The 25,326-nt window shown below is 45.5% G+C and overlaps 2 protein-coding genes across 4 annotated transcripts in view; one reads left to right on the forward strand and one right to left on the reverse strand.

Moving 5' to 3' along the window:
* The window catches only part of LOC112573549 (trafficking protein particle complex subunit 13-like), an 85,926-nt gene that overhangs the window by 41,524 nt on the left and 19,076 nt on the right, over positions 1-25,326 (reverse strand). The window lies entirely within an intron of this gene.
* Positions 449-25,326, forward strand: part of LOC112573548 — a 29,141-nt gene continuing 4,263 nt past the window's right edge. The window contains exons 1-5 of one of the 2 annotated variants that reach the window (XM_025254029.1): positions 449-1,494; positions 3,656-3,877; positions 11,133-13,829; positions 17,798-18,103; positions 24,032-24,203. In XM_025254029.1, coding sequence (XP_025109814.1) covers positions 12,897-13,829; positions 17,798-18,103; positions 24,032-24,203 — 1,411 coding nt within the window. In that variant the 5' untranslated portion in view covers positions 449-1,494; positions 3,656-3,877; positions 11,133-12,896. The remainder of the gene's footprint in view (positions 1,495-3,655; positions 3,878-11,132; positions 13,830-17,797; positions 18,104-24,031; positions 24,204-25,326) is intronic. The other variant, XM_025254028.1, reaches the window with a different exon arrangement.

Consider the following 25,326-nt stretch of genomic DNA (forward strand, 5'->3'; position numbering starts at 1 on the left):
ATTTGCTACCACTTTATCAGGGTGATGTTGTTCAACAAAATTTGCGATTTCTGCCCATTTTGCACACATTTCATGACTCTCTCCACAAAAACGTGACTCTCTCTCTCTGCACTCACACTGATGACGCAAGCAAGGCGCGCTGGGCCGAATGAACGCCATTCGGATCATCTCGGACGTTCGGATGTTCGAGTTCCAAATATTTGTTCGGATTCCAAGACAAAATTTTCTCGAATTTCCTGGTCGAATACCGATTTGGTCGAAAGTCAAGGCGTTCGAGAACCGAGGTATCACTGTATAACATTTCTCGTGCCTCTTAGTTATAAAATACAATTGGACTAAGTTCTGTGATACTTTATGTTCTCCTTCCAGCCATTTTCGCTGGGCGCTTGTGTTGCCCTTTAAGAAAGAATGCAAGCTGCAAAACGTGTTGGAGTTCAAAGGCCCGGCATCAAGTCGAAGAAGGCCGGTCTCAGGCGGAACTTGACAAGTGTCCCAATTTCAAACATTATCGACACGCCTAGCTGCACTACAAAGGAGTCAGCCGGTTGAAGGAATCCGGAAAAAAGATGGAAGGTCTTCACTCACACACACACACAAAGCAAGTTTCGCTAAACATAATGAAATAAGTAGACAGAGAGAAAATCAAGACTTTTCAAACTGGGTTGTAGAGGAGAAATGTCTGCGAGTTTTATAGACAATGGCCATAGAAATCTTAGTTGGGACACCAGCATAGATCGATGACGCCGCTCTCTTCATCTCACGCACGCACACTCAAGAAGCACTCATTGCACGCGCAGTATAAGACCCGTTACGCTGGCATGCAGACTCCTGGTTGAACGCAGGTGAACGCACACACACACACACGTAGCCCGTACGCACGTGCATCCTCGTGGACACGTGTACACCACACACACATACACACACAAAAGCGTGTGGGGAAAAGAGAGGAGCAGAGCGCAAGAGGTCAGGTGACTGGAAACGCCAGTACGAGATCAGTCCACAAGACGGTGTGAAAAGTAATTATGCTGATTGGTGTTTGCTACTTCACCAGTCCTGCCCACGCCACCTCACCGTCCCGCGACCAGCGCCGAGCTCAAGACGAACGGACGGACCGCCCAGCAAGCACCATAAGACACGCCGACATCTTGTTCCGCTTCTGGACGTATAAGAAGGAACGGGGAGAGTAGCAAGCACCATGCTAGTTGCAGCCCTCCCTGGTGCCGGACGGGGGGGATGACAGGAGGCCTGGTGGCGCAGTGGTAGGTAGATCCAAACTTTCTGGTTTCGCCTTCCGGGCGCTGGTGTTCAGCAGCAGACTTCAAAGCGTCTTCGTGCCGCTAACAGGCTACCTGCGCTCCAGGTGTTGGATAAAAAGCGGTGAGTGGGCTTGTGGAGTAAGGTTCGTGGGAGGAGCACGGCTTCTGCTGAGGTCACCTGTACGCATTCCCGGCAAGGCGCAGGTGCTAACAGTCCATCAAACCGTCTTTCGCCTGTGTAAGTATATCCACCTTTCTCTTATCGGCCTTTTTGGCGCTCTAAGCCACCCTTGTGTTCTGGCAGTAAACGGCAAATTACAGCGCATGTCTTCCGCACATGATAAGTGGCGCTTCCTCCTCCCTCCGCAAATGTCGTTTTGTTCACGTGGATCGCTCGGATTCCCGTTCGCTTTAACAGGAAAAACGTTAAACTCTGACCCCCATCAGTTTCAGACTTCATGACCTCACCAATCAGATCAGACCTTCCAGACAGGACATGATTGTGGCGTCAATGAAGTGCTCGAACTGTTACTCAAAAGTCACGGTCTTCGACTGGCGAAGAAATCTGAGAAAGACACTTCGTTGAAGCAAATGAAAGAGTCCCGTGTCATTTCTCTTATTAAACACAGCATCCTATAAAACATTCAACTTTTTACACATTACATTACATTTTACACATGAAAGTAGACGGGATTCAAACTGATCCTACTCTTTACGAGATTCTAAGCAGTTTTATTTTGCCTTTAGAATACCTTTAACGAACATAACACTCTTTCTGCCCTTCCCTCCTATACAAGAGTTCATCACCGAATGATGTCATGGCTGTGATATGTTTGACATATTTTACGAGGATCACTTCCAATACTGGCCCAATGACTTCTAGACCCAAGTTTATCCCTGAAGCTATCAAGAGCTATGAACATAAGGCTATTATGGCCCCAATAGTGCGGAAAATATACATGCTTAGGGCTCACGACATGCTCCCTGATACTTTCGACAGCCTGGGACTTGATGGGGAATTTTGGGACCAATGGTGTGTATGGGTCAGTGGTGCGGCTTAATGGCTGACAACACGCAACACGCCAATGCGTTGAAAAGAAAGGAGTCCAACAGCTCGCACCTGGCTCACCTTGTCGAACACTAATATAGGCGTAAAAATAATATCAGACTGTTACTTATAAACTCTTAGATTTCACCTACTGCCAGTTCAGGTACAGCGCAGGACTCACATGGACTACACACAATACCTGTGTACCTGTCCAGATATCATTGCTGACGAAAATTATACAACACCTTCCCCCCTTTGTGATGGTCTGTTAAAGAGCTGTTTGAACATGCTCAGTGGCTAACAAATACAAGGAAACCATAGACAAAGAAACAGAAATGGACTGAGAGAAAGGCTGTGCTACGACATGGTAAAAAGTGTTTGCTTCCAAACTCTTCACTGATGATTGTAGATGCGTCACTATAGTAACGAGATCAATATTTCTCAAATGTCTTTCTACATGATTGACAAGCCTTTCTCAAAATGTTTCTCCCTCGCCACAAGCTGGCCATCTTTCCCGTCTAGCCATTGTGGCCACAGCGTGGTGACAATTAACAGTTGAACGACGTGCGTTCGATTTCTTTTTATTATTATTGTTCTTTCTTTTATTACTTGCTTGTTTGCTTACTGCCATTAGGAGTGTAACACATGTGGGCGGCCAAGCAAGAAATATACGGTTAGTCTCACCCTAGTGTCACGAATTGGGGCCGGAAGGTCACGGTAATAGACTAAGGTATGTAGGTTATGTTAGTATGGTCTAGTGTTACGCAAAGTCAGAACTTTCTTACTGCACTCGTCATGTCCTGATTTATTTCTCCTCTTCCATCATGTCCACTTGTAGGCCAGCTGCGGACGAAAATATGTCGGTAAGCAGCTTCTGCACTCAGCCTATCGCTAAGATAAGCATGCTGTCACATGACCAGCCGATCGTTTTGCCACCGCAAGCATGCGCTGAGATGACCAGTTAATCCCACGAGTTCATTATTCTCTACTTAACGCTAAGGTCGTTCCACTTCTTCCACGACGGTCCTATGTTCATTGCCCCAGCAACTGAAGTAGCCCAGCCCTTCCTTTCTCTACTACCTTCCCCCTAGTTTCTAGTCTGTCTAATATTACTAAGAGTGCTTTCTCGCTAAGTGAAAGGAAGGAAGGGGATGGAGGTTTTGTGAGGGAGGAAAAAACAGGAGAGTTTTGAGACTTAGTAACCCCGCAACAATGTACCTCTGCCACATCCCTGGCACAACCACTTACACCCTAGCTAACAGGACATCTGTTGTGAGAAAAATGGATGGATCAAGTTTACATGACTGGCAGCAGGTGTGACCTGACAATATTCGCGCTTTGGTCTGCACAGACCCGTGGCACCTGCTGATGATCGGGCACGCCCAGTTACGCCCACCTGCTATACAACCCCACCCTGTGCATCGCGTGCACGTGTCGGAATGCCAGTCGCCACGCGCATCTCGTCCTCCCCAAGACTTGGACTGGCTGTAATGTCAACCATCTACCTTGGCTCCAACAAGCCCTCAAAGCAGTCTCTGGAAAAATTGAAGTCAAGCTGGAACAAGATTGACAGGTATTTATTTATGTATTCTCTTGAATATATTTACGTAGCTGTCATAAGCTGAAGTCTGGGTATCTTGCTTGTTGAGAACAACATGGGAGGCAGGATAACTTTAAATGTTCCTGCTTACTAATATGAAAATACTATGAAAATTGTGTAAAAGGCGCAGTCCTCTAAAAACAAATAAATACGTTCCTCCAAACTTTGGCCGAAAAGTGTCTTTGACGAAGTGGAAGTAAAGTGTCTTCATCTCACAATTCTAAACGTTTACACGAAGCTTGTCTGAAACGTCTAACAGAAGAGGCATAAAAGAGTTGAATTTTGAACCATGTGACCAAATTTATCACCGGCTGATTTTGAATGGTTCCATGCCTTAGCACTGAGCTATCACCCTAACACTTCCTGCCCCTAGGGATGGAGAGGTGTGAGGTGTGCACGCCAGACAACAACAGTTCCGCACCTACGTGCGTGCAATGGAGAGGTGACGCTGCCGACCACTTGTTTGTCTCGACGCCAAGAGTTCGTTGATGGCTATGACGTTTAAGGTTTGATGTGACGTCAGAGATTGTATCGCCTGACGTCAGCACTGCGAGATGACGACATAGCTTGACTTAACGGGAAATATCCGAATTACGTCGTTTGAAATAAAATCAGCATTCCAGCTGCCTTAAAAAAGATGCAACTATTATACATAAGGCATCGAACAATTTCCACGCAAAGTACGATGTTCCGAAACGGCGGTGAGAAGCAGAAAAGCTTTCCCTGTATCTTTACGCGAATCATTCTGTGACATCACGCAAACAGCAGATAGCAGCACGTGAAAAGCAGCAAACAGCACAGCACTTGACCGAGCGCCTACCTTGGCCGGTAGGTAGGACGCGTGACGTCAGCGGCAGGTGTAAACGGACCGCCGTCGCCGGCGGCAGTGTTTGCGAAGAAGCCTTCGAGCTGTTTGGTGCAATCGCCATGGAATGTAATCAATACCTCCTTTATCGGCGTCTACATAGACTATGCCCTCTCTTCCCGAGAAGAAATGATGAATGAAATGCTGGACCCGTGGCTGTAAAGAAATGTTCTGACTTGCGTGTACCTGCTTCCGCCCTGCACGCATAGCAGTAGTCTCCCCTTCAGCATGTCAACCACCCTGCCCTTTTCCCTCCGCAAACTTCCCCCATTCCACCCTCAACCTGTTCATCCACTCCTTTCGTCATCGCGAGTTTTCCCGCTGAGACTTTGCATAATCTGTGTTACATCCATGTAAACTGGCTCTACGCACATTTTCAGCCGTGTTTTTGTAGGCCGATGCAATCGAACTTCTTTGCTATATGACAAACACAAACAAATGAACAACACCACACATACACACACATACGAATGCACAGACGAATGAAAAGGGGCAGAAAGTGGTTGGACCTTGCTTGAAAGAGCGTCTCGAAGGCTTTCATTCCAAATTCATATCCCGCCTCATCCCCCAGACATCTAGTTTATCATTTGTTCCAACGTAGACATTGTGCATTTCGCTTGCTGCAGAATGAAAGGATCTCCCTTTCTATACCAGGCAGAGCGCGACGTTGAGGAAGATCTCTTGTAGTGGTACTGACAATGTTTTATGGACGCTTCTGCACACTGCTCCAAGCTGGCTTGTTTTGTGGCTTATTTATTTCCCAAGTTCGATAGAGAAAAAATTGAATTTTTATCGGCTAAAGTAATGTTCTCGCCCTGCCACCTTCACTGAGCAGAGTTTATTCAATCATTAAATGCCTTTCGTGGCGTCAGTGAATCGGAATCGCGGAACATTTGTCCAAGGAATGCGAAATGCGTGTAATAAAAAATGTAGCTTGGCTCAGCTTCTGTGTTCTAAGGAATACGTAAATCTATTGAGGATTCACTACCTGTACACAAAGCTTAGAATAAAGTCCTTGGCCAAGGTTCCTTTTCTTTTATTTGCATCCTGTTTGCCTTTCTCTTAACTTTGATCCGCGCTTTACTTGTGATAGCTTGGCCACTAATTTTCAACAGTACAGCGTATAGACACGTAATGTATTGTCGGTTGTGTTACCTCTACGCGTTACATTTCGACGAGACACTGTGTCGTCATCTTGGTACTAGGCGCTTGACCTCCTCTGTTTCGACTGGAGACTTTGTATTAACAGTGGAAGCAATAACAGTGTAAGTAATTATTCAAGTCGTCCCGATGGCATCCTTATATCTTGTGTGCGCTCGTTAAAGTCGTGCACTTGAATGGAATCTGGCAACAAATAACTCCATGCAAGTGATCCTCTGAGAACTGTTATTTATTCACTCCCTCGTTAAGTCTCGTCAAGCCTGTGATGGATGGGCGTTCGATTGGATGGCGGGGAAAAGTGAGTTAGTCTTTTGGTAGACTGAAATAGGCACCGACAGAATCTGACCTCCCCGACCTTACTTCCAGATCGAACTTACTCCCGTCGCTGCTTTCACTCACTCTCTCGATCAACACAGTGACCTTCCACACTACCAACAACCACCAGTCCAGGGGCCGCAGACCTCATGACCTACCTACATCCGTCTGTACATCCATTGTACGGCCAACAAGTGCATGTCCCGTGAGAATCCCCACGTATCATGCAGAGTGCTGCGCGACAGCCTCCCGCCGCCACTCATGCGGCACAGCTCAGAACGGTGCTAGTCGGATGAGGGAGTAGACGATTTCACAGCGGGAGACAGACACTGCTCGCCAAGCCTCGACATCACATCACGACTTTCGATCCTATAACACGACCCGCGCCTGAAACCTTCAAAGCGGTTTCCGTATCAAGCAGGCTTTCGCCGTTGGATGCCCGTTGACGTCGGATTTCATGTGATGTCCGTTATCCGTGTAGCACGCTGGCTTCGTCTATCGACTGGTCATCACGTGACATTTACTCTCAGACTGTTGACCAAGTAATTGCCAGGATGACGCTACGTACATTATGCTCAGCTTAGGCCGTGAAGTGGTTCAGTGCTGGGTTGTGTCTCCTAGCTACATCAGCCCCCATTTTTCATCATATCTCATATGCTACAGACTCTTCCGATGGTAATCGTGGATACACATCTTCAAAGGTGTGACTATGGTCGGCAACTTTAACATGACCTACATGCAAGACATAACCGCATAGTTGACACTATTTTTCGGATGAACAAGGCCCAATATTGCACATGTGGAATTTCTGGTGAGTGGAGAAATAAACGCATTCTAGAGTTAGGCATCGACAATAGTTCTAGCAGAACGTGACAGCTGTGCCAAGGGAAGAGTTATCACTCTTCCTGTTACCAAGGTCTCAAAAGGTCTGTCCTCAAGTTTCTTTTGTAAGCTGCTCTTTGATCCACTTCCTGGAGCCAACACAGGACATGCAACCCCTCTCTCTTTACTGCGGTAGCTTTTCTTCCCCTCGCCAAGTCTTAGGACCTTAGGAAAGCATTTCACAAGCCCAATTCTATCCCTCACGTCGTAGCAGTTACAAGTTCCCCTTCTTTTTTCACACGACAGAAAACTAATACGATTACTTTTGATTACGTTTGGAGCAAGGCGAAGACATTTTGAAACCAGTGCTAGAAGGTGAAACTATACTACCAAGTGCTTGACATCTGTATAATGTGGACCTCAAAATACTTGGAATCTTTGTAATGCATAACACGAGGTTAAAAAAAATACATCGTGAAAACAAAAAGCTTACAAACATCGTTGGTCTATTTTCCCGCTTGCTTCCGAGGGCTGAACCGGGTTACACAGTATTAGATAAGATGTCTTGACCAGGGTCAGCACTTACAGCCCGGTCTATAAAATGTAGATTAAATGTAAGGGTTGAATCCCAAGCAGGTGCCTGTAAGACACTTCACAGCCTAGCTGACATCAGCGTCCAGCCAAAAGAGGTCACTGTCGCTGGCCCGCCGATGGCCACGCCGTCTGGCCTAAGGAGAGATAAACTTGATTAAGCAGAGTAAGCTGTCTGTGCGGCTAAATGTCAGAGAGGTGTTCGCAAGCATGCTGCGAATGAAGTTCACACTAAGGTCTTGCTCTCCTGAACAGTCCAGCGATTTCTTCGGGGGAGGAGGGGGGACCTTTGTGTTCATTGGCTGATGACAATATGTACATACACGCGCGTGCGCGCGCATATGCACGCACAACGAGAGAAAGAGAGGTCGGTCCTAATGGAAAGTAAGGCGAAAAGCGAGAAATTCATTCAACACGCGACGAAAAATCGAAGACAAATTTGGCGAGCTCCTCCTCGGGGATTCGAGCGGCTGAACTAACCCAATCATGAGGTTGTTTGACTGACCTTCCTGCAGTCTATGGGTGCTCTCCCCTAGTGCACGCTTGTCTTGACTGTGCTCCTTAGTCTCACGCTTCAGTGAAGCTGGTTACTGTATTAGATCCCTGCCTGCGCGCTGTCAGCTGATGAAAACTGATGGAAATGGAACAGTCCACAGTCATTGCTTTTATTTATTTTCCACATTTTTTTACTAAAACGAGGCACGTGTATACAAAGCTTCCGGTTTAATTACATTCATTGTTTAGGCTCGCCGAGACTAACAGCGGAGAACTTCGCAAGAGGCTAAGCGTTGGTCTCGGCAGACAGCCAGCCATCCACCTATACACGTCCGTGAAAGTACCAATAAAGATGTAGTGAGATATGGAAGTGTGTGGGGAAAGGGAGAGAGAAAGCTGACATGATTTACGGCGATTATAATGAACTTAAAGATGTCCATGGATAAGGGAAGGAATGGACTTTTATCTATAGGAAAACCACAAGGACGGATTATTGTGGACAAATGTGTTTAAAATTGTTTCCACACAACCGAAAATAAAAGTGAATTTAAGATTCGTCCTAGCCAACATGCTAAAACTTCAATCATGCTAAGAACAAGGCTCAGGGGCACGTCACCGCCACTAATCTCTCCTTATCCAGTGCAAAGCTGTGCACGCACACGGACTAAAAGCGAAGCTCACGTGCAGAAGTTCAGTCTCCACAAAATGATCCGATTCTGAATCGTGACTTGAAACATTTACAGCTTGAATGTTTGGTTTGAAAATTGCCGCATTATCGTGCAGTCGACAGGGAGTTAACAGCGTAATTATAGTCATGCGAATTTTTTTTAACATACTCCATCTGCTGGGTTATCAAGATAATCGAAAGCGTATAACAAAACCTGTAGAACTTTTATTTCGAATTATACATTTTTGCCCAATTGTTTCGCTACGTTGTACATGGAATGTAAGATCGTGGCTGTTTCTTTTTTTAACAAAAAAGTAAAAATAAATGCACTTCTGCACGCAAGGAAGCTGTAAAATAGGCTTAACCGAAAATCAACTAGGCGCCTGTTATTTACAACACCAGCGATGAGAGCAGCAGGGCCAGCAAGACAAGCTGGTCACTTGAGTCTTGCCTGGCAGCCACTCTCCCCTCCCCATGCTGAGCGCCTTCCCCACGCCTTCAGTCCAGACCATCTGTGACCTGCCCGACGAAGGTGGTCTGCAGTAGTCTCAAGAGGAGGGTTGTTGTCGTGGTCCTCAACCTTTCTTCCAATGGGCTGATGGTGAGGCCGTAATAGCCTGCCACAATTACCAATTGGTCTTGGTGTGACTTAAAATAACGGTGCCTCGACCTGCGTCCGAGGTGGTTGGTTGCTCACGTGCTCTAGGGATCACGAATCCGAAGATCGAAGAAAAGAAAATGATTACACTGAGGTAGGTTCAATCGAAATGATTACACTGATTACACTCATTCGAATCTAAAGATACTGGCTTGTCTAAAAATAACATGACTTCCGTAACCTCACAACCCCACCCTGTCGTGTATTCCTCTTCGGACCTTTCCAGCCGTTGGCATCTAGGTTAATACTAAGTACACACTAATCAGCGGGTCCGCGGCGGGGAGTGGAGGAGGATCACTAGCCGCTAAACGGCGCTCTCCGCGTAATCGATGGCTCATTTCCTGCTGATCAAACAGACACAGCGCCAAGCGGCCATCTTGGACTCGTCGTCTGCACGACACCGTCCATCACCTACCCTCTTTTGTAGCGGCCACATCTACAGTCCGTGTTTCCAGTTTTGCCGCGCTGTTACCATCTTATCTCTCTCCCCTCTCCCCCTTGTCTCCCTCCCCATCTCCCGGTGGCGCAGTGGTAAAAGCGCTTGTCAAGACACCAGGGACGGTGGGTTCCCAGTTCGGATCTTGTCTCGGGATGGTACACGCAGACAGCACTAGCTCGATGTGACAGCCTCATTTGCTGATGGCGTGAGGCCAATAATCCTGCAGCACAAGGCACCTAGAATAATCTAATATACGTTAACAAGTTAATCGTCTTTTGTTATTAAAAACAACGGGTGTGGTGAGATTTAGGCCATTGAAGGGGGTCGGAAGGCTTTGAGGAGAGTTTCGCGAGGTGGATAGTCTCAGCCTCGGGTGCTCCTAAAAACTGTGGGTGTTCTGTGTTGGTAAGTGTTCGGTTGGCTCCGTGCACGCTTTAGTCACTTTATTGCTTGAAGATGGAAACTGTTTGCATCTACTGGCGACTTCAAAAAGAGATAAAACATGTTGAGAACAAAGAGTACCCACAGAAAACATCCAAGAGGATGTCCTGTCAACAGGCATCATAACTAGAGAGGGCAACACATGCGTTTAGCCGAGATCTGAACCCATCACTTCACAATCCTCAATGCAGTGATGACAGTCGGGTGTTTATAACGGGACTGACCGACCCGTCTGAGTGCAGGGATGCATGCACCTCTCACAGCACCGTCTCTGGCAGCGCCCGCGGTACTGCGCGGAGTTCGTCTATTCGCAGTTTACACTCCCTCTCACATCCACGACACGTACTTGTCCTTAACTTCCAGGGAAAAAAATAAAAGGAGTGTTGTTGCTACGTCCCCGTAAGTTGCCAAGTCCTGAGGAAATCTCCAAGGAAGTATTATAGGCAGCCGACGATTGAGAGACAGAAGATGGAACTCAGGGTGATCATGGCGCACGCATCTCGAAACTATCGTAAACAATATCCCGCTTGCATGTTGACACACCAAGCGGTCGCTCGCACATGCATACTCACGCGATCCGAGAAGCACACGGCAGCATGTAAACACGCACGCACGTGCAGAGCGCTCTCAAGCACATCCGGCAATCGTACTATTTTAAAAAAAGCTGTGGGTGTTATGGCGTTCGACAAAATGTCAGCCTTTTACAAGGGGCATTAACTCTCGCATTCTCGTGTCATATCTGCTTCACATATTCCTTGTCTATTTTTGTTTCAGGCTGTCTGACGCACGAGTTCTCTCCCTACAGACCTCTCTCTAATAGGAAAAAAATAAAAGTGGAGGGAGGGTAGGTCTGTTTCGCCAGGCTGCTGCTGCAAGGGACGCAATCTTCTGAAGGCGGGCGCACCCAACAGCGACTTATGGCCCTTCACCCCCAACGATAGAAGCTGGACGCTGCACCATGTGACCAGAACTGAAAGGCACCAAGCTGATGCCAGATTCAAGTCAGTCACGTGACAAGAGTACTCGGAGTGTTTTCATTTCGCTTGCGGTACAGTGCCACGTGAGCAGTCATCAGTGACTGGGTTTTATTATCTTGGATGTCCTGTGATAAGGCAATGATGTATCAAGATCCGTATGTGAAGGATCTTTGTGAATAAATAATGTGATAGGTCTAAACCTCATTTGAAGGATCTCGGTGTGCAAATGTTGCGTAAAGAATCTTACTGCCATGTGTGACGAATTTTAGGATAACTGATTTTGAAGGATACTGGTGTTTTAAAAAACTGTGTGAAGGATAATGGCAGTCTAAACCGTATTGCAAGGATTTTATATAGAAATAATATAAAATTTCCGTTTTGCAGGCCATTACATAAAGTGATAATAATAATAATACAGCGATGACACTTTCCGTTAAACAGCACAACTACACACTGCCTATTACAGCCATCCTTCTTTCAAACATTTTCTGAGTGTAAGGCTCTCTGTTATAATTTTTTTTAAACTTTCAAACAAAGCTTCCCATAAAGATTAGAAGCATAATAATTTAATACTACAGCTCCATAGTTATGAATAGTAACAGCAGTGAATTTTGTTCGTAAACATGCATATTTTAGGCATATCAGTAAGAAATGGACTATATCCTCAATACAATGATCTACCTGGGTAAAGCCGAGAGCTGACCAAGCTTGACTGACTTTGGTGGTTCGCGTGTGAGCGCATGAGTAGAAAAATGACTAAACATTCATTTGACTGCAAAACTGCCGTGTGCGAATTGTCGGCAAATGAACAACAATCACTGACATAGATTTCTTGAAATTCTCTGAAACAAGCAAGGCATCAAACTGTGGCGTGACAAACAAGGAATTTGGTGAAAGAAAACTAAAACAGCGACAATAACATCGAATACAGTTCTCCATTCCCCGCGCTGCGTTAAGATGGCTGTGACAGTCTACATATGGAGTCTGCATGTAACTAAGGCGTGACCCAGTTCCATCTTTGTGCAAAAAAAGCGAGACTCCGTACTACCTTCCTGTAAATAAGGAGGGATCTTGTGCTACCTTCGCGTAAAGAAAAAGAAAGCCGACGGAGCTTCGTGAAAGTAAGGAGGAACCTGCGATTCTTTCTGTCATTCCTCGTGGCCCATCCACTGTTTGCTCACCTACCTAGTGCCAGTGACGTCATTGCTTACCTACCTAGTGCCAGTGACGTCATTAGCAGCGATTGGTATGAGAGGCAGGCAAGAAGTGTTTTCTTCCAATATCCTCAGGGCAAGGGTCATTGGGAGCTTCTTATTCTACTCCTATGCCCATCATGAAGACCGGAAGTAACCGATCCCGACCAGATGAGTGCTGCTCCGACGTACAGTGCCTCGGGCTGACCGATGATTGCTATCTGGATGACAGTCGCCGTTTATCACAGGAAAGCCTACAGGTCCGACAGAATAATTATCTAAGGGCGCTAGTTATCAAGGTGTAGACATGAACATATAGTACTCCAAGCGAGAATGAACAGGCTCTATAACAGTGAACATGCTGACAAATGGGGCGTGTCTATATTCATGTTGGCAGTCTCATATACTCATATACTGCTGTGGAACCTACACACTTACCCCATAATACATGCTCACGATGGTTTAATTTAGTACCAACGGCATACGCCCATGCACAAAATGATAGTATTTATTCTTCCAAACGGCACGCCCACGGCTTCTTTTTTAATCAAAGTTATTCTCTCCTTTCATACTTTTCACACTGTGGATCCCTTCCTCCCTGGCACAGCACAAGGGTCTCCACGTTGACCGCCAAGAAAACAGCTGCCGTAATGCGACGGGGAACCACCGGGTATGACGTCATTTTGCCTGGTTGGGGGCGTCAGGGTCGGGCCCCGCTGCAGCAGCTGGCGTGGTTGTGGTGGCTGCTGGTGGGGCTGCGAGTGGTAGGTCGCGCCGGCAGCGTTCCGTCAGCAGCGGGCCCGCGCTACGTCTTCAACCTGCTCCCCCCGCCGGAGAATGAGATGTTCCGCATCCACTTGAACCCGCCGGCCATCGACAGTCTTCGCGTGCGCTCGCGGCAGGCCGTCTCTTTCAACTGCACCCGGACCACGCGTCTCCGCGCCACCCGTTCTCTCTCCCTGTCCTCTACGCCCACCTCTGGCTACCAACACGACGACGACGACGAGGACAGCGGCAACGACACCACAACCACCCGCTACGACGACACGAGCACGGCATGGGGGCAGACCTCGACGTACTGGGTCATGGTCTTTTCCAGCGATGAGCATATCGCTCTGCCGCTGCTGGCTGCGGGCCACGATGGGAGGCAGGACTACGTCGGCGGCGATGGAAATGGCGGTGGAGATGACAACGGTGACGACGTCGGCGCTGACGGTGGCGATGTGTTCAGCGTCACTCGGGCGCCCAGGCCGCTCGTGATGCAGCTGGAGATGGGGCAGCAACACAATTTCTCCGTACAGGTACGCTTCTTTGCTCATGGGGGAAAGAAAGGTGAGAGAGAAAGAGAGGGAGAGAGAAAGGAAAAACTAAAAAAAAAAAGGGTAAAAAAAAAAAACCCACAAAAAATAACGAACTAAACTAATGAAGGCTCACAAAATGAATTAAGTTACTGAATGTTGACTTCGATTTTTTGCGTGGGGCAAACTTGTACACAGAAAAAGAGTAAGAAGAGTACCAACTAAACTGTAAAAAATTAACCTAAATATTTAACATGTGTTGCAAGCAAACAAGCAGACTGAGAAGAAAGAAAGGAAAAAATGAACAAAAGTGTTATGCCAATTTGTATACCTTCTTCTTTCCATAAACCGTATATTTCAAGAATCTGAAAATGGACAGACAAAGTAGGGCTGATGATAAAAGTATAGTGCTGTTGTTGATGTTGTTTATGTAAAAAAAATGAAGGGGGTTGGACATACTGTATGCAGTCTTTATTCGTCACTGTAAATTTAGAAAAATCTGCTCGCTCATGCTGGAATAGGTATCTTCTAAAAGTCATCAGTTGCGTGTACTGTGTAATTCCACCCGCTTTTCAAAGTCGTCTTCATGTGAAAAACACACTGAGAAGAGAAGGCCGATAGATCTTACTTACCAGTTGATTTCTGGGTGATGTTGGTTAGTGTTTTTTCTGTTCACTCACAGTCATAACATGTATATATGAGCAGAAGACGTTGCTACGTACAACGCAGAACAAATCAGCAACAGAACCTCACACACCGACCGACGGATCGACCGACCGACAGACCGACCGACCAACCAACCGACAGTAACACGTGACCGCTTATCTGCTGGAGCAGGCCGTATGCTACATCTACGTCAGTTTACGTCGATTGTACGTGCCTGGTAGCTGGCGTGAGTTCTTAAACACGGTTAGTCGCTGCAAGTGTAGACCGATAGATGGCAGCTCTGGTCGCATGTTGCAAGTGTAAAGGTCGGTTGTATTGTAAGCTGTAGAGGTAACAAAATCCCCCCTCCCCTCCACAACACAGTTCGTCTTTCCCCAGCCGAGGAGACGAAGCGCCGACTTCCGGGAGTTCCAAATCACTGACGCCACTTTGGCGCTTAAATAGAGGAGCGTGGTCGATAAAATCGGGCACCCGAAATTCTGTGATTCTTGTATTCACTGCAAACACACTTTGGGCTGCACGCGGAATCAATACGCCGTTTTGCAGTATACCGAAAAGCACTGGTCTGGACTGAACGCGGATCAAGCAAGAGTACCCCCCTGTCATGGCAGACTGTATCCGCCAGAAGGGAGATAAGGGACTTAACGTTTTCTGGATAGCCGTCTCTGGAGATGGCGTCAAACAGGTCGCGAATGCGTCAAACACTTGATGTGGCCAGTAGTAGACGGCTCATCGCACTCCGCACGGGCGGTGGTGGACCTGCCCGCGATCGGTTAAAAGGTCAATTACGAAATCCACAGACATAAATTTTTAACAGATAGTTTCTTTAAAGAATGTTCAAAACAGGAGTGTATTTACATCGAGAATTCCAGCAACTGAGGACATATCCGCTACTGCGCGTATCCCAAAGTAGAACAGACAAGCTTGTTTGGTCTACTAACGGCTGTTCCCGAAGGACAGCGTAAAGAGCAGGCAGGCTGTGAGACATCACTCCAGACAATGCTAACTCCGTGAAGCTACGGTACGGGTAACGATGACGAACAGGTTGTGAGTCAGAGTAGTCTAGAGTATACAAACTCCAAGCTACACGGTTCTGGTACTGGCAAGACCGCAAAACTCGTTGAGACAATGCCCTGCTGCTACTCCCTGCTCTTGCGTACACCTACCCCTTTGTATCAATGATTGCTAACTTTGAAAATTATTCATGTTATTTTGAAAAATGACCTTGTACTGGCGCCACCTAGGTATAGTTTTCACCCCTTAATGCGGTACCACCAAGACCCCCGTGCGGGCACCTATAACATTAACGCCTCTTCCTGCAGTGGTGGCCGCGTCCACCGAGGACATTGTGCTCATACATCACGCCAAACCTTCTGCAGCTGCTCTGCACGCATTGCCCGAGCGGTTGCGACCTCCTGTGTGCATTCGAGCGAATCTAACGAGCGCGCATGCGTGAAAGAGTGTGAGTGAGAAGTCACAAATAAAAAAAAAAATCGATGTTTCCCCCACCTCCTAAAACAAATGGCAGGCCGATATTTATGGCTGAGCGGCCGAGTACAGCAAATTCACCGACGCTCGACTGAGGGTCTGGCGTCCACAGGAGCCTAGAGCCCCGTCCGGAATCTTGCGCCAGGTCTGTTATCATGATCTGGATCTCAGATCCTGTCAGAAGACAAGCTTCACATCCGGTTCTGAGCCCCCTCCCCCACCCCACAAAGTACACTTCAGAACCGACCGCTTGCAGCTCGCCTCTCGTGTACCCGATAGCCGGTAGTTTTCTCCTCTGAAGTAGGGAGGGCAGTGGGGAGAAAGAGAGAGGGGGTGATGTTTTGCAAGTGAATGGGCCGAACTGAGTACAAGATAATATTCCCCCAACTCGTACTCGAATACAACTACAAAAATATCTCTTATAAAGAGCAATATATCAAGACTGAATGACTCAGTGCCAGCATCACTATGCGCGGAAAATGATCAGATACCAAAATATCAGAAAAGATACTTCACATCATTAACACTACAGCCAATGGGAGAGCTGGTACCATGTGTTACTCCACAGATATTCCAGATCTGGTAGTAAGGCATTATTCATTCATCTTTGTAGAAATAAAAGCTTATGCTAAATTAAACTGTCTTTTCGGAAAAAATACTCTCCTAGACCTGTCAATGACCATTGTCGACAGACACACAAAATACTCCTGCTGTTCCCTGACGACACTCTGTATTTGATGACTGACCCTTGAATCACAAAACCTGAGAGCTTAGGCGCTCTTGTCCAAATATTTCGGAAGTCTTTTATTCTAAAAGACAAGAATATGTAAACACACATATATACAGCAATACTGATATAAATATATCTTCAACAAAAGGAGGCCGGCTGCAGTCGGGTACCATCAAGAAAGACGCGATGGAAGACAAAATTATATTCACACAGGTCAGAAGGTCAAAGCAACAGAAAGCGTTCACACAATTCATAGGTCAAATGAGAAGAAAACATTCACAGAAGTCAGAGGTCAAAAGAAAAAAACAACCGATTTTCTTTTTTAACGGACTGTACACACAGCCAGTCAGGCACAAAGTGAGGTCGTAGCTCCAGAAGCATGGTGAACAAAATAAACAGTGGGGTAAGGGACACAAAACACACAGAACTGACAGAAAGCTAATTTGCACGACGCTCGCAGACTACAGATGAAAGCTTACAAAGGATAAGCTAACACTTTGGAAATGCTAGACTCCCAGCTCCGTAACCTCAGAGGAATGTGCTGTGTGCTATTATCATCTGTCCTGCACACTTTACTCACTAACGCAATCTTCTTCTCATCCCTCACCATTCACAAACGTCCGAGACACTCTTCGCCATGATGTCACATGCCTCACCTGGTTTAAAACTAGACGTGATATAAACAATGTGATTCGAAGGTTAACGAGCTCTACTCTTCTGATCGTGATTTCCCAAAGGTGGTAACCGCAGAAAGAAAAACCGAAACTCGGGTTTAAAGAAGACGCTTTGCTATTCACAGTAATAAACGTGTTTATGCATTCTAAACGTGTGATTATTTATGGTAAACGGGGTTTGGGGGTCAAGCGCGGCAGACAAATCCTTACATTAGTCTGTCTAGTGACAAGGCGTGCTTAACAAAAGCCCTTACGGTTGGTTATTACGAAGTCATTACATAAATCTGTTTCGTGTCACACCGGATTTATGACAGGTCCTTACATCAATGTCAGACAAACCCGTCTGTTCAAAACGATCTGTGTACGAGGTGCTGACGACTAGCACTGACACAAGTGTGAATGCTCCTTCACAGGCTCTTCACGTCGGCAGAGTGACCATGTCCGTGGCAGTGGTGGACAAAGACACGGCCGCCTCGCTGGCCAGCAACGGCAAGCTGTCCAACATCGTGCAGGCCGTGGCGGCCTCCGAGTTCCCCGTCACCACGGTGCGGGAGCAGCGCACAGCCGACCTCGTCTTCGACAGCTCCGCCGCTGCCATCGCCATTCTCATCAGCTTCGGCATCGGCTGCTGCACGGACACCGACAGCGTCAAGCGCCAGCTCAAGCACCCCGTCTCCCTCGTCATCGGCTTCTGCTGCCAGTTCATCCTCATGCCCGTGGTGAGTTCCGCCGCACGCGCCACCCACTAGGTTAGAGTGACATTCCCTACTGAGAAGCTGTGTCTTCTGCTTTTATCTTCACCATGAATCTACCTCTTCGTGGCACTCTTTTGTTAATTTGCACATCGTAACTTTCAAGTTCTTTTGTATCACATCTTTGAAGTATGTATTTGTATTTGACTAACTGTGCCTTTATCTCTATGCTAAGCATGTTAAGTTTTCCTCTATGGGCACAAAAATTATTATTACTACTACTACTGCCCAAAACCGGGTCCGTTGGCGAGGTGTTGTTGTGGCCCTATGCTCCTCGAGGAGTAACAAAGAATAAACTAAACTACTGACAAAATACGGTCCATCCATTTGCTCCGATTACCTTCAGGTCGAATGGTAAGACAAATGTCACCCTTCTACCCCGTTTTTATCGAATGCTAAAGCAAATTTATTCTCATCGACTTAGCGATACAACTCACCTACAAAAACACAAAATTTCAGGTTGGCAAATTTCGGGTTTTTGCTTTTAAGGAAAACAAATGGAACCCATTCAAGACCAGCTCCTATTATTTATTTAAAGTTAAAAAAGTATCCGTTTTAAATGCACAAGCTAATAATGGTTGTTGATTAATAATTAAACCACGATCTAAGCCTTCTTGAACAACACTTAAGATCTTTGGAAAAAAAAAATGCTTGCGTCTTAATGGGAGTAAAAATAGTCCACAGAATCAGAATTTATTTTTTTGAACCCCAGATCACTGTGACCTCAGAAAACATTTGGTTAAAAAAATTATTCCTGCATTAAAGCGGCATTAAAAGTTAGATAAAGTCATTAACATTTGAACAAAAATGTCAAAGCGCTAAGTGCATTCAAACAAAAAGAAACTGCATAATGCTCTTTTACACTTCTGCTTTAAAATGTCTGTTTATTACGTAGGAGCTTTAAAACTTTTCACAGATGATAATTTTCCAAACAAATTTTTTTAAAGAAGAAAGTTCCTCTACACATGCCTAACATCAGTATTCGACGAAGAATTACGGTATCTCCCCATCCCCCTTCCAATAAAGTGATAAAAGGAAGCAAGCCCGTGGATAGAGAGGCTAGCCGCCCTTCACGTACTCAGGAACAGCTGGTCTTGGTGGGCGTTCAAGCAACCATAGTTAATAAATTATGTTTTCATGCGGGGTTGCCTTTGTGGTGTAACGACGCCGGGTGTTAAAGCAAACTCAGTTAATAAATTAAATATTCGCGCTGGCTTGTCTCTGTATTGTGACGAGGCCACCACAAGCGGCCTAAGTGAACGTCAATACCAGCAGGACCCGTATGCGTGAACTGAAGCAACAGGAATGATCGGCCGTCGCGTACTTTGTTTGCCGATGTTTTAAAAGTCTACTGCAGGGACAGTGAGCGCCTGCATTACCATAGCTAAACACCAAACATGCATCAGGGGCAGGCAACAAAAAGGAAGCAAGATGGGAGAGCAGGAACTAGTGGATGCGTGCGCAGAGGCGCTCTCGTCAAAATAGCTTGAGTCTTTGTTTTAATCCTATCAGATACGAATGTGTAAGAACTTCATAATTAATGGTAAATAATAATGTTTCTATATAAAAAAAAATAATGTCCTGTCATCTCTACCAAAGAAGGGGGTCAAATTGAGAAGACAAGCAGATACCAAACCCAGGTCACGTGATCCAGAAAATCTCAGCGAACCAAGTGCGTTTTCGGGGTATGGGTTATTGCTGATCAGCACATCGTTGGTCGAATGCTCACTGTCTATACACACTTCTTCTTTCAAGTGAAATAATTTTCTCTACACTTCTGTTTAAAACAAAACGCGTATTAACTGTAAAAATTCGATGTTTACTATGCGAACTCATTGGTGTGCCTCAGCACAAACTTATTTGTGATTTCTGACTGGCGCTTAAAGTCCTTCACAAATGGACACAGATCGTCGAACATTTGACCATGATATGGCAAAGTTGTGTGATAAGGTCACAGGAAAGCAATGATTTAGGGTCAGTATTTTGGATAAGGGAGCTTTGGTCAACATGCTGAACTAAGTTCAGTCTTGTTTGCAAAGTTCAAAGGGAAATTTGGGGAACTGAAAAGGTTTGCCTGTTTGAGAACAGCCCTTGAGAAAACGAAAGGGATAGGCAGACATCTGTACATCCTTGGTACTGACTCCGATAAAGCAAGCATCGGAGGTAGCTGTGTACCTTTAGCCCACAGTTACGGCCCTTTGAAGTCTAGGTACGTCGTACAAATTTACCATAAATGTTGCACTTTTACCCACAACTAGACACAGTTATTTTCTGTGTCTGCAACAGCATCACCAGTACTAATATCGATCAACGTTTGACTTGATCAGCCATCTAAACAAGAAGTCTTTACATCTTCATCTACATCATTGGTCTAATAGACACTTTATACTTCTGTCGATGCAGTCTACCAGGACAGGGTAGTCCTCTCTCTCTCATTAGTAAAGGCCCTGTATGCTGTCTCGTCGTGTGCGCAGTGCTTTACCGGTGACGTGCAGACATTTTTCTGGGGTACCTGTATATCGCAAGTGAGAGAAGACCCGATGTCTGCAGGTGTAAGCACATAGCATTAAGTCTTGCCAGAACTTATCTTGTCGCGGCACACGCCTGATATCCCCATTGCATAAGAACACGATAAACTCAACATGCATGCTTTTCTCCTATCAGCTTTCATCTAATTTTTTTTTTCATTTCTTTAAATACCACCGGCATATCAACCAAGGGAGATTATTGTTTTTAAACATATTGGTGAGATAACAGTTTTTCGACCGTGTGGTTCGATAGAAAATTGAGCGTTGGATACAGAAGGGAGGGGAAAGAGAGGCTGGTGGTTCTTCCCAGGCCACTAAAAGAGCTCGGACAGTAGAGAAAAGATAACTGCACTAAACTGGCGCTATATTAGTCAGCTTTCATGCACCCTGAAAAAGTTAGCCCCAAGACCCAGCTTTACTGTAGTGAGACTACTTTAGCAGCTTCCTGGCACCCTGAGGAAGTTAACCCCAGAACCAAAATTTACTGCGCTGAGCAAATTAGTCGGCTTTCGTGCACTCTAAGAAAGTTAGCTCCAAGATACAGATTTACTCTCCTGATCCCACATAAGCCAGCTTTCAAGTACCTTGAGAAAGCTTCAAGGCTCGGATTAACTGTACTGAGACAGATTCCATGCATAGCCAGCCTCTGGCCTCAGGACCTGGGTCTAATGCGCACAGATGTGCGAGGTTCATCGTATAGTGCATACACGAACAGCTGGGCCGCGCAAAGGGCAGAGGTTACAATAAAATCGCGCCCAAGACCATATGGATCTTGATGTAATAACAAGGGCGATCTGTTTGGATTGACTGCCGAGGTCCTTCGGTGCCTGAAAATACAGACTGACAGCATGAAATAGAGGCTGACAGCAGTAAACGAACTAGCTAGACCTTTACTCAAATAACTTGGCCTGGCGTATCTCATCTAATTAAAAGCGTCAGGTTTCTGAAATACTTTTCTTGACAATTATCTTGGTGAAGAGTCGGTTTTTTGGCAATTACTTTCCTTGGTAATTAAGTTTCTAAAACGTTACCAATTTATAACTGCTCTCTCTCCCTCCGCTCTCTCTTTGTATACACATCATTTAAGCATAAACCACAGAAATAATAATCCGTGACTGTCACGCTGCACGTGGGTCTGTGTTCCAGTCATTGCTAGGAAGATATCACGTATCGTTCTGCGATCAACCCGACTATATGACATAAAACAATAAAAACTATATTCCCCAAAGCATGCCGCATATAAAATAGAGTAATGGAGAATTATCTCTCTAGGCTCACAGTTCACATTGATTCATAATAATATTTTAGTTCTAGACATTAATGGTGGGTAAGCACAGGCGACACGCTCCAACACGGAAGATTCGCTACTTTCGTTAACACTAGAAAAATAATTAAGCGAAGAACAATTGCCGCCTTTCTTCGCCCTCATAACAACAGTTAACAAACACCCTTCTAACGACAGCCAACGTTCATGATAACACCACCACGACAACTTCCGACCCCTCAACAACTAGTGCCCTCGAGAAGACACAATTCCACTATCACGCCTCGATACTTTCACCTGACGAATCAAAAACTACGGCAACTTCGACAAGCTCTGCTACAGAGAAGTTCATCTGTAAGTCATCCGTGAGTTTGCTATTTGTTGTAATAAGATAAATATGTGTGAATATGTTGACTAAGCAAACATCTACGCCACGAGAAGGTCACCAAATTCTATAGAAAACTGAGGTTGAAATAATAGACAGTCCAAGCGCACCGTCTTGGAATAAGCTGATAACTAAAATCACGGACATGTATAGGTGGATTGCTGTCTGCCAAGACCAATGCGAAGTTCTCCGCTGTTAGTCTCGGCGAGCCTAAACAATGAATGTGACTAAACCGGAAGCCTTGTATACACCAGCCTCGTTTTAGTAGCTAACTGGAAAAAGTCGTCTGCAAGCAGTCCAAGAATTCAATTTCGTGCTAAAACTAATTCGTTAACCATGAGACGAAGTGGACACCGGAAGGTCGGATAGTGACAACAGAAATTTACAAGTATTATGACTTGAAACTTCATTTCAAACAAGTTCGTCTGCACAAATAACCCACAAATATCCCTTACTCGTTTTTCTTTAACCTCATTTGGACCGCGATCTCTTTTTCTCTCGCTCTGTGTGTGTGAAAGTAGCCTAAGAGATGGAAACACCGGAAGCAGAAGCTGAGCAGCTGACAAAACCACTTTTAGCCACGTTCTACTAACACTTTCCAAACTTCAAATCCGATATGTATAATGCTCTTTTCTTCTACAAAAGAAAAAAATGTAAAACCCCTCTTCTCACTCCTCGCTTATGGCTGGTTTTTTTTAATGGAACTGACTGACCAACACATTGATTTTAAAACATTGCCTAAAATTGAAGACTGTTCTAAAAAAAATCAAATTTTATTTTAAAATCGTTCTTATGCAATAGAAGTGTACTGATGGGAACGAGAAGTTTGGCTTAAACAACTTGTTTTAAAAAAAATCTAAAATTACTTTGTGAACTGTTTCTATAAAGCTGATTATCTGAATAGACCTAAGCCCTAAAAGTACTTAAAATTAGAAATATGTTGTGCAACTGGCCCATGTAAGCTTCTGACATAATACTGTGCACATCGTCAAAAGGGTGAACGTGGAGACTGCACAACCACCGCGCTATACGATTATTTATGCAAGTACACTTACTAGAAACACAAGAGAGCACGGGCATGCACGCACGTGTGCTCCATTGGGAGTACTGTATATTGGGTGCTCGCCACTATCCTGGCATCTCTTGAATCAAGGACATAACTATCTGATACATACCGCTCCACGAGAGTTCTGTTTGTGTGAGTCACCGCTGCACTGTCAATTCTCTCTCTCTCAGATTCCTCGGACTGCTTCTGGAAAACTTTCGAGATCGAAGCTCGATCGAAAGGAAACCAAGAGGTATCATCTACGGAGGAAAGGAAAGGACTAAAGATGAAGCGTCGTCGTCGTTGTTGTTGTTGTTGTTGTTGTTGTTGTTGTTGTTGTTGTTGTTGTTGTTGTTGTTGATGATGATATATACTTCCCACAGCGACACGCTAAACATTCAGCGAACTAGTCAGTGGTCTTTATTCCACGATTTATTACTTACATTGAAAAAATAAGATAGGGTTTGTCATCCTCATCTTATCGTTGTTGATGTTCTTGTTGCGGTGCTGGTTGGCATATATACTCAATGTATTCATGCACACGCTTTTGTGACAATAGCAGGATTGTGTCCAGCAGCAATCCATCTGGTGAACAACCGTGCCATATGACGGAAGGAACATGCGAGAACTGTGCAACAGTAACAGCTAACTTGATCTGTGGTGCGGGTTACAGGTGGCGTTCGGGCTGGCAATGGTCTTACCACTTAAAAAGGACGCTCGTTTTGGACTGCTGTGTGTGGCGTGTGTCCCTGGTGGTGGACTGGGACACATCGCCGTCATCATCGGCGACGCTGACATCCCTCTCAGCCTCACCATGAACCTCATCAGCGTTGTGGCCATGTTGGGTAAGTGAGGGTTTTCCTTCCTCGACGCCCCTCCCCCTTTCAATTCTTACAGAAATTCGTGAGTGTAGTTACACTGTGTGAAAGGACGTGACAGTGGTGGTGATGGTTTGTGATGACGGCGATGATGGTGATAATGGTAGGGGTTGTGCAAAGCGGGGCATCTCACCTCTTTGCGGTAAAATCAATTCAGCGCTCCGTGTAGCGGTTCGTGAACCTCAATACTGACATGAGCATCTATCAGCCTTTCTGTGAAAAGTAATCGATATCCACGTCTGGGTGTTTGAGGAGAAAAAAAAAAGTCTCCTTTTTAACAAAGTTTAACAAAGCCAGTGTCTTTCGAACCTTAATCTGGACCAGACGGCTGAGAACGGGACCTAACGCCCCTCAAAATGTATGCAGGCAGGTTTCGTGGCGCAGTAATAAAACAAATTGAAAACATTCTCCTAGAAAAGTTTCTCCTATTTCTCCTTCTTGTCCTTGACTGTCGATTTCTTTTCTTTCCTATCGATATACACATCCAGCTAGCAGCTCAGTCTCTCCCGACCACGCAAATCATAATGGCTGTCTAGAAGGTATTACGAGCCGACAGGGAGATACAACTGTATGTTTCTGTGTTAATTTACGATAATGATGTGAACTCGATGAATTATTGAAAATGTGTTGTTCACAATGTTAAGCCTTGGGCTACAGTCTGGTCTACATAAAATCTCTCGCTGGCTAGCCGGCGTGTCTGTGATTGCATCGTTTCTTCATATTTCGTCTGGGGAATGGGTTTTAGGACCAGGGCCGAGGGCTTGTAATTGATTCCTTAGTCACAAATACACTTGTTGGTCCTCAGAGTCGAATTGCTCCATCCTCTCTTGACTTACGTCTTTTCCGCTTCCAAACAGTACCTAACTAAGCATCCATTTCAGAAGACACCAAAAAACGATAAGAGATGCCAAAGTCAGGCTAAAAACTTCACCCCGGGTGGTCACGAAACCACAGACAAGCAAGACAGAAGTTTGCACGTCACCCAATTCCCTAATTCTACAACACGCATTTCTTTTGTCCCGACTCGCATTTCTGAATCGAATTTCTGCTGTCCGCCATGAAAACTCTCGTCCTGCTCACACTTCTGTCT

This window comes from Pomacea canaliculata, linkage group LG10 (assembly GCF_003073045.1).
Source record: "Pomacea canaliculata isolate SZHN2017 linkage group LG10, ASM307304v1, whole genome shotgun sequence".
In the NCBI taxonomy this organism is placed as follows: Eukaryota; Metazoa; Mollusca; class Gastropoda; order Architaenioglossa; family Ampullariidae; genus Pomacea; species Pomacea canaliculata.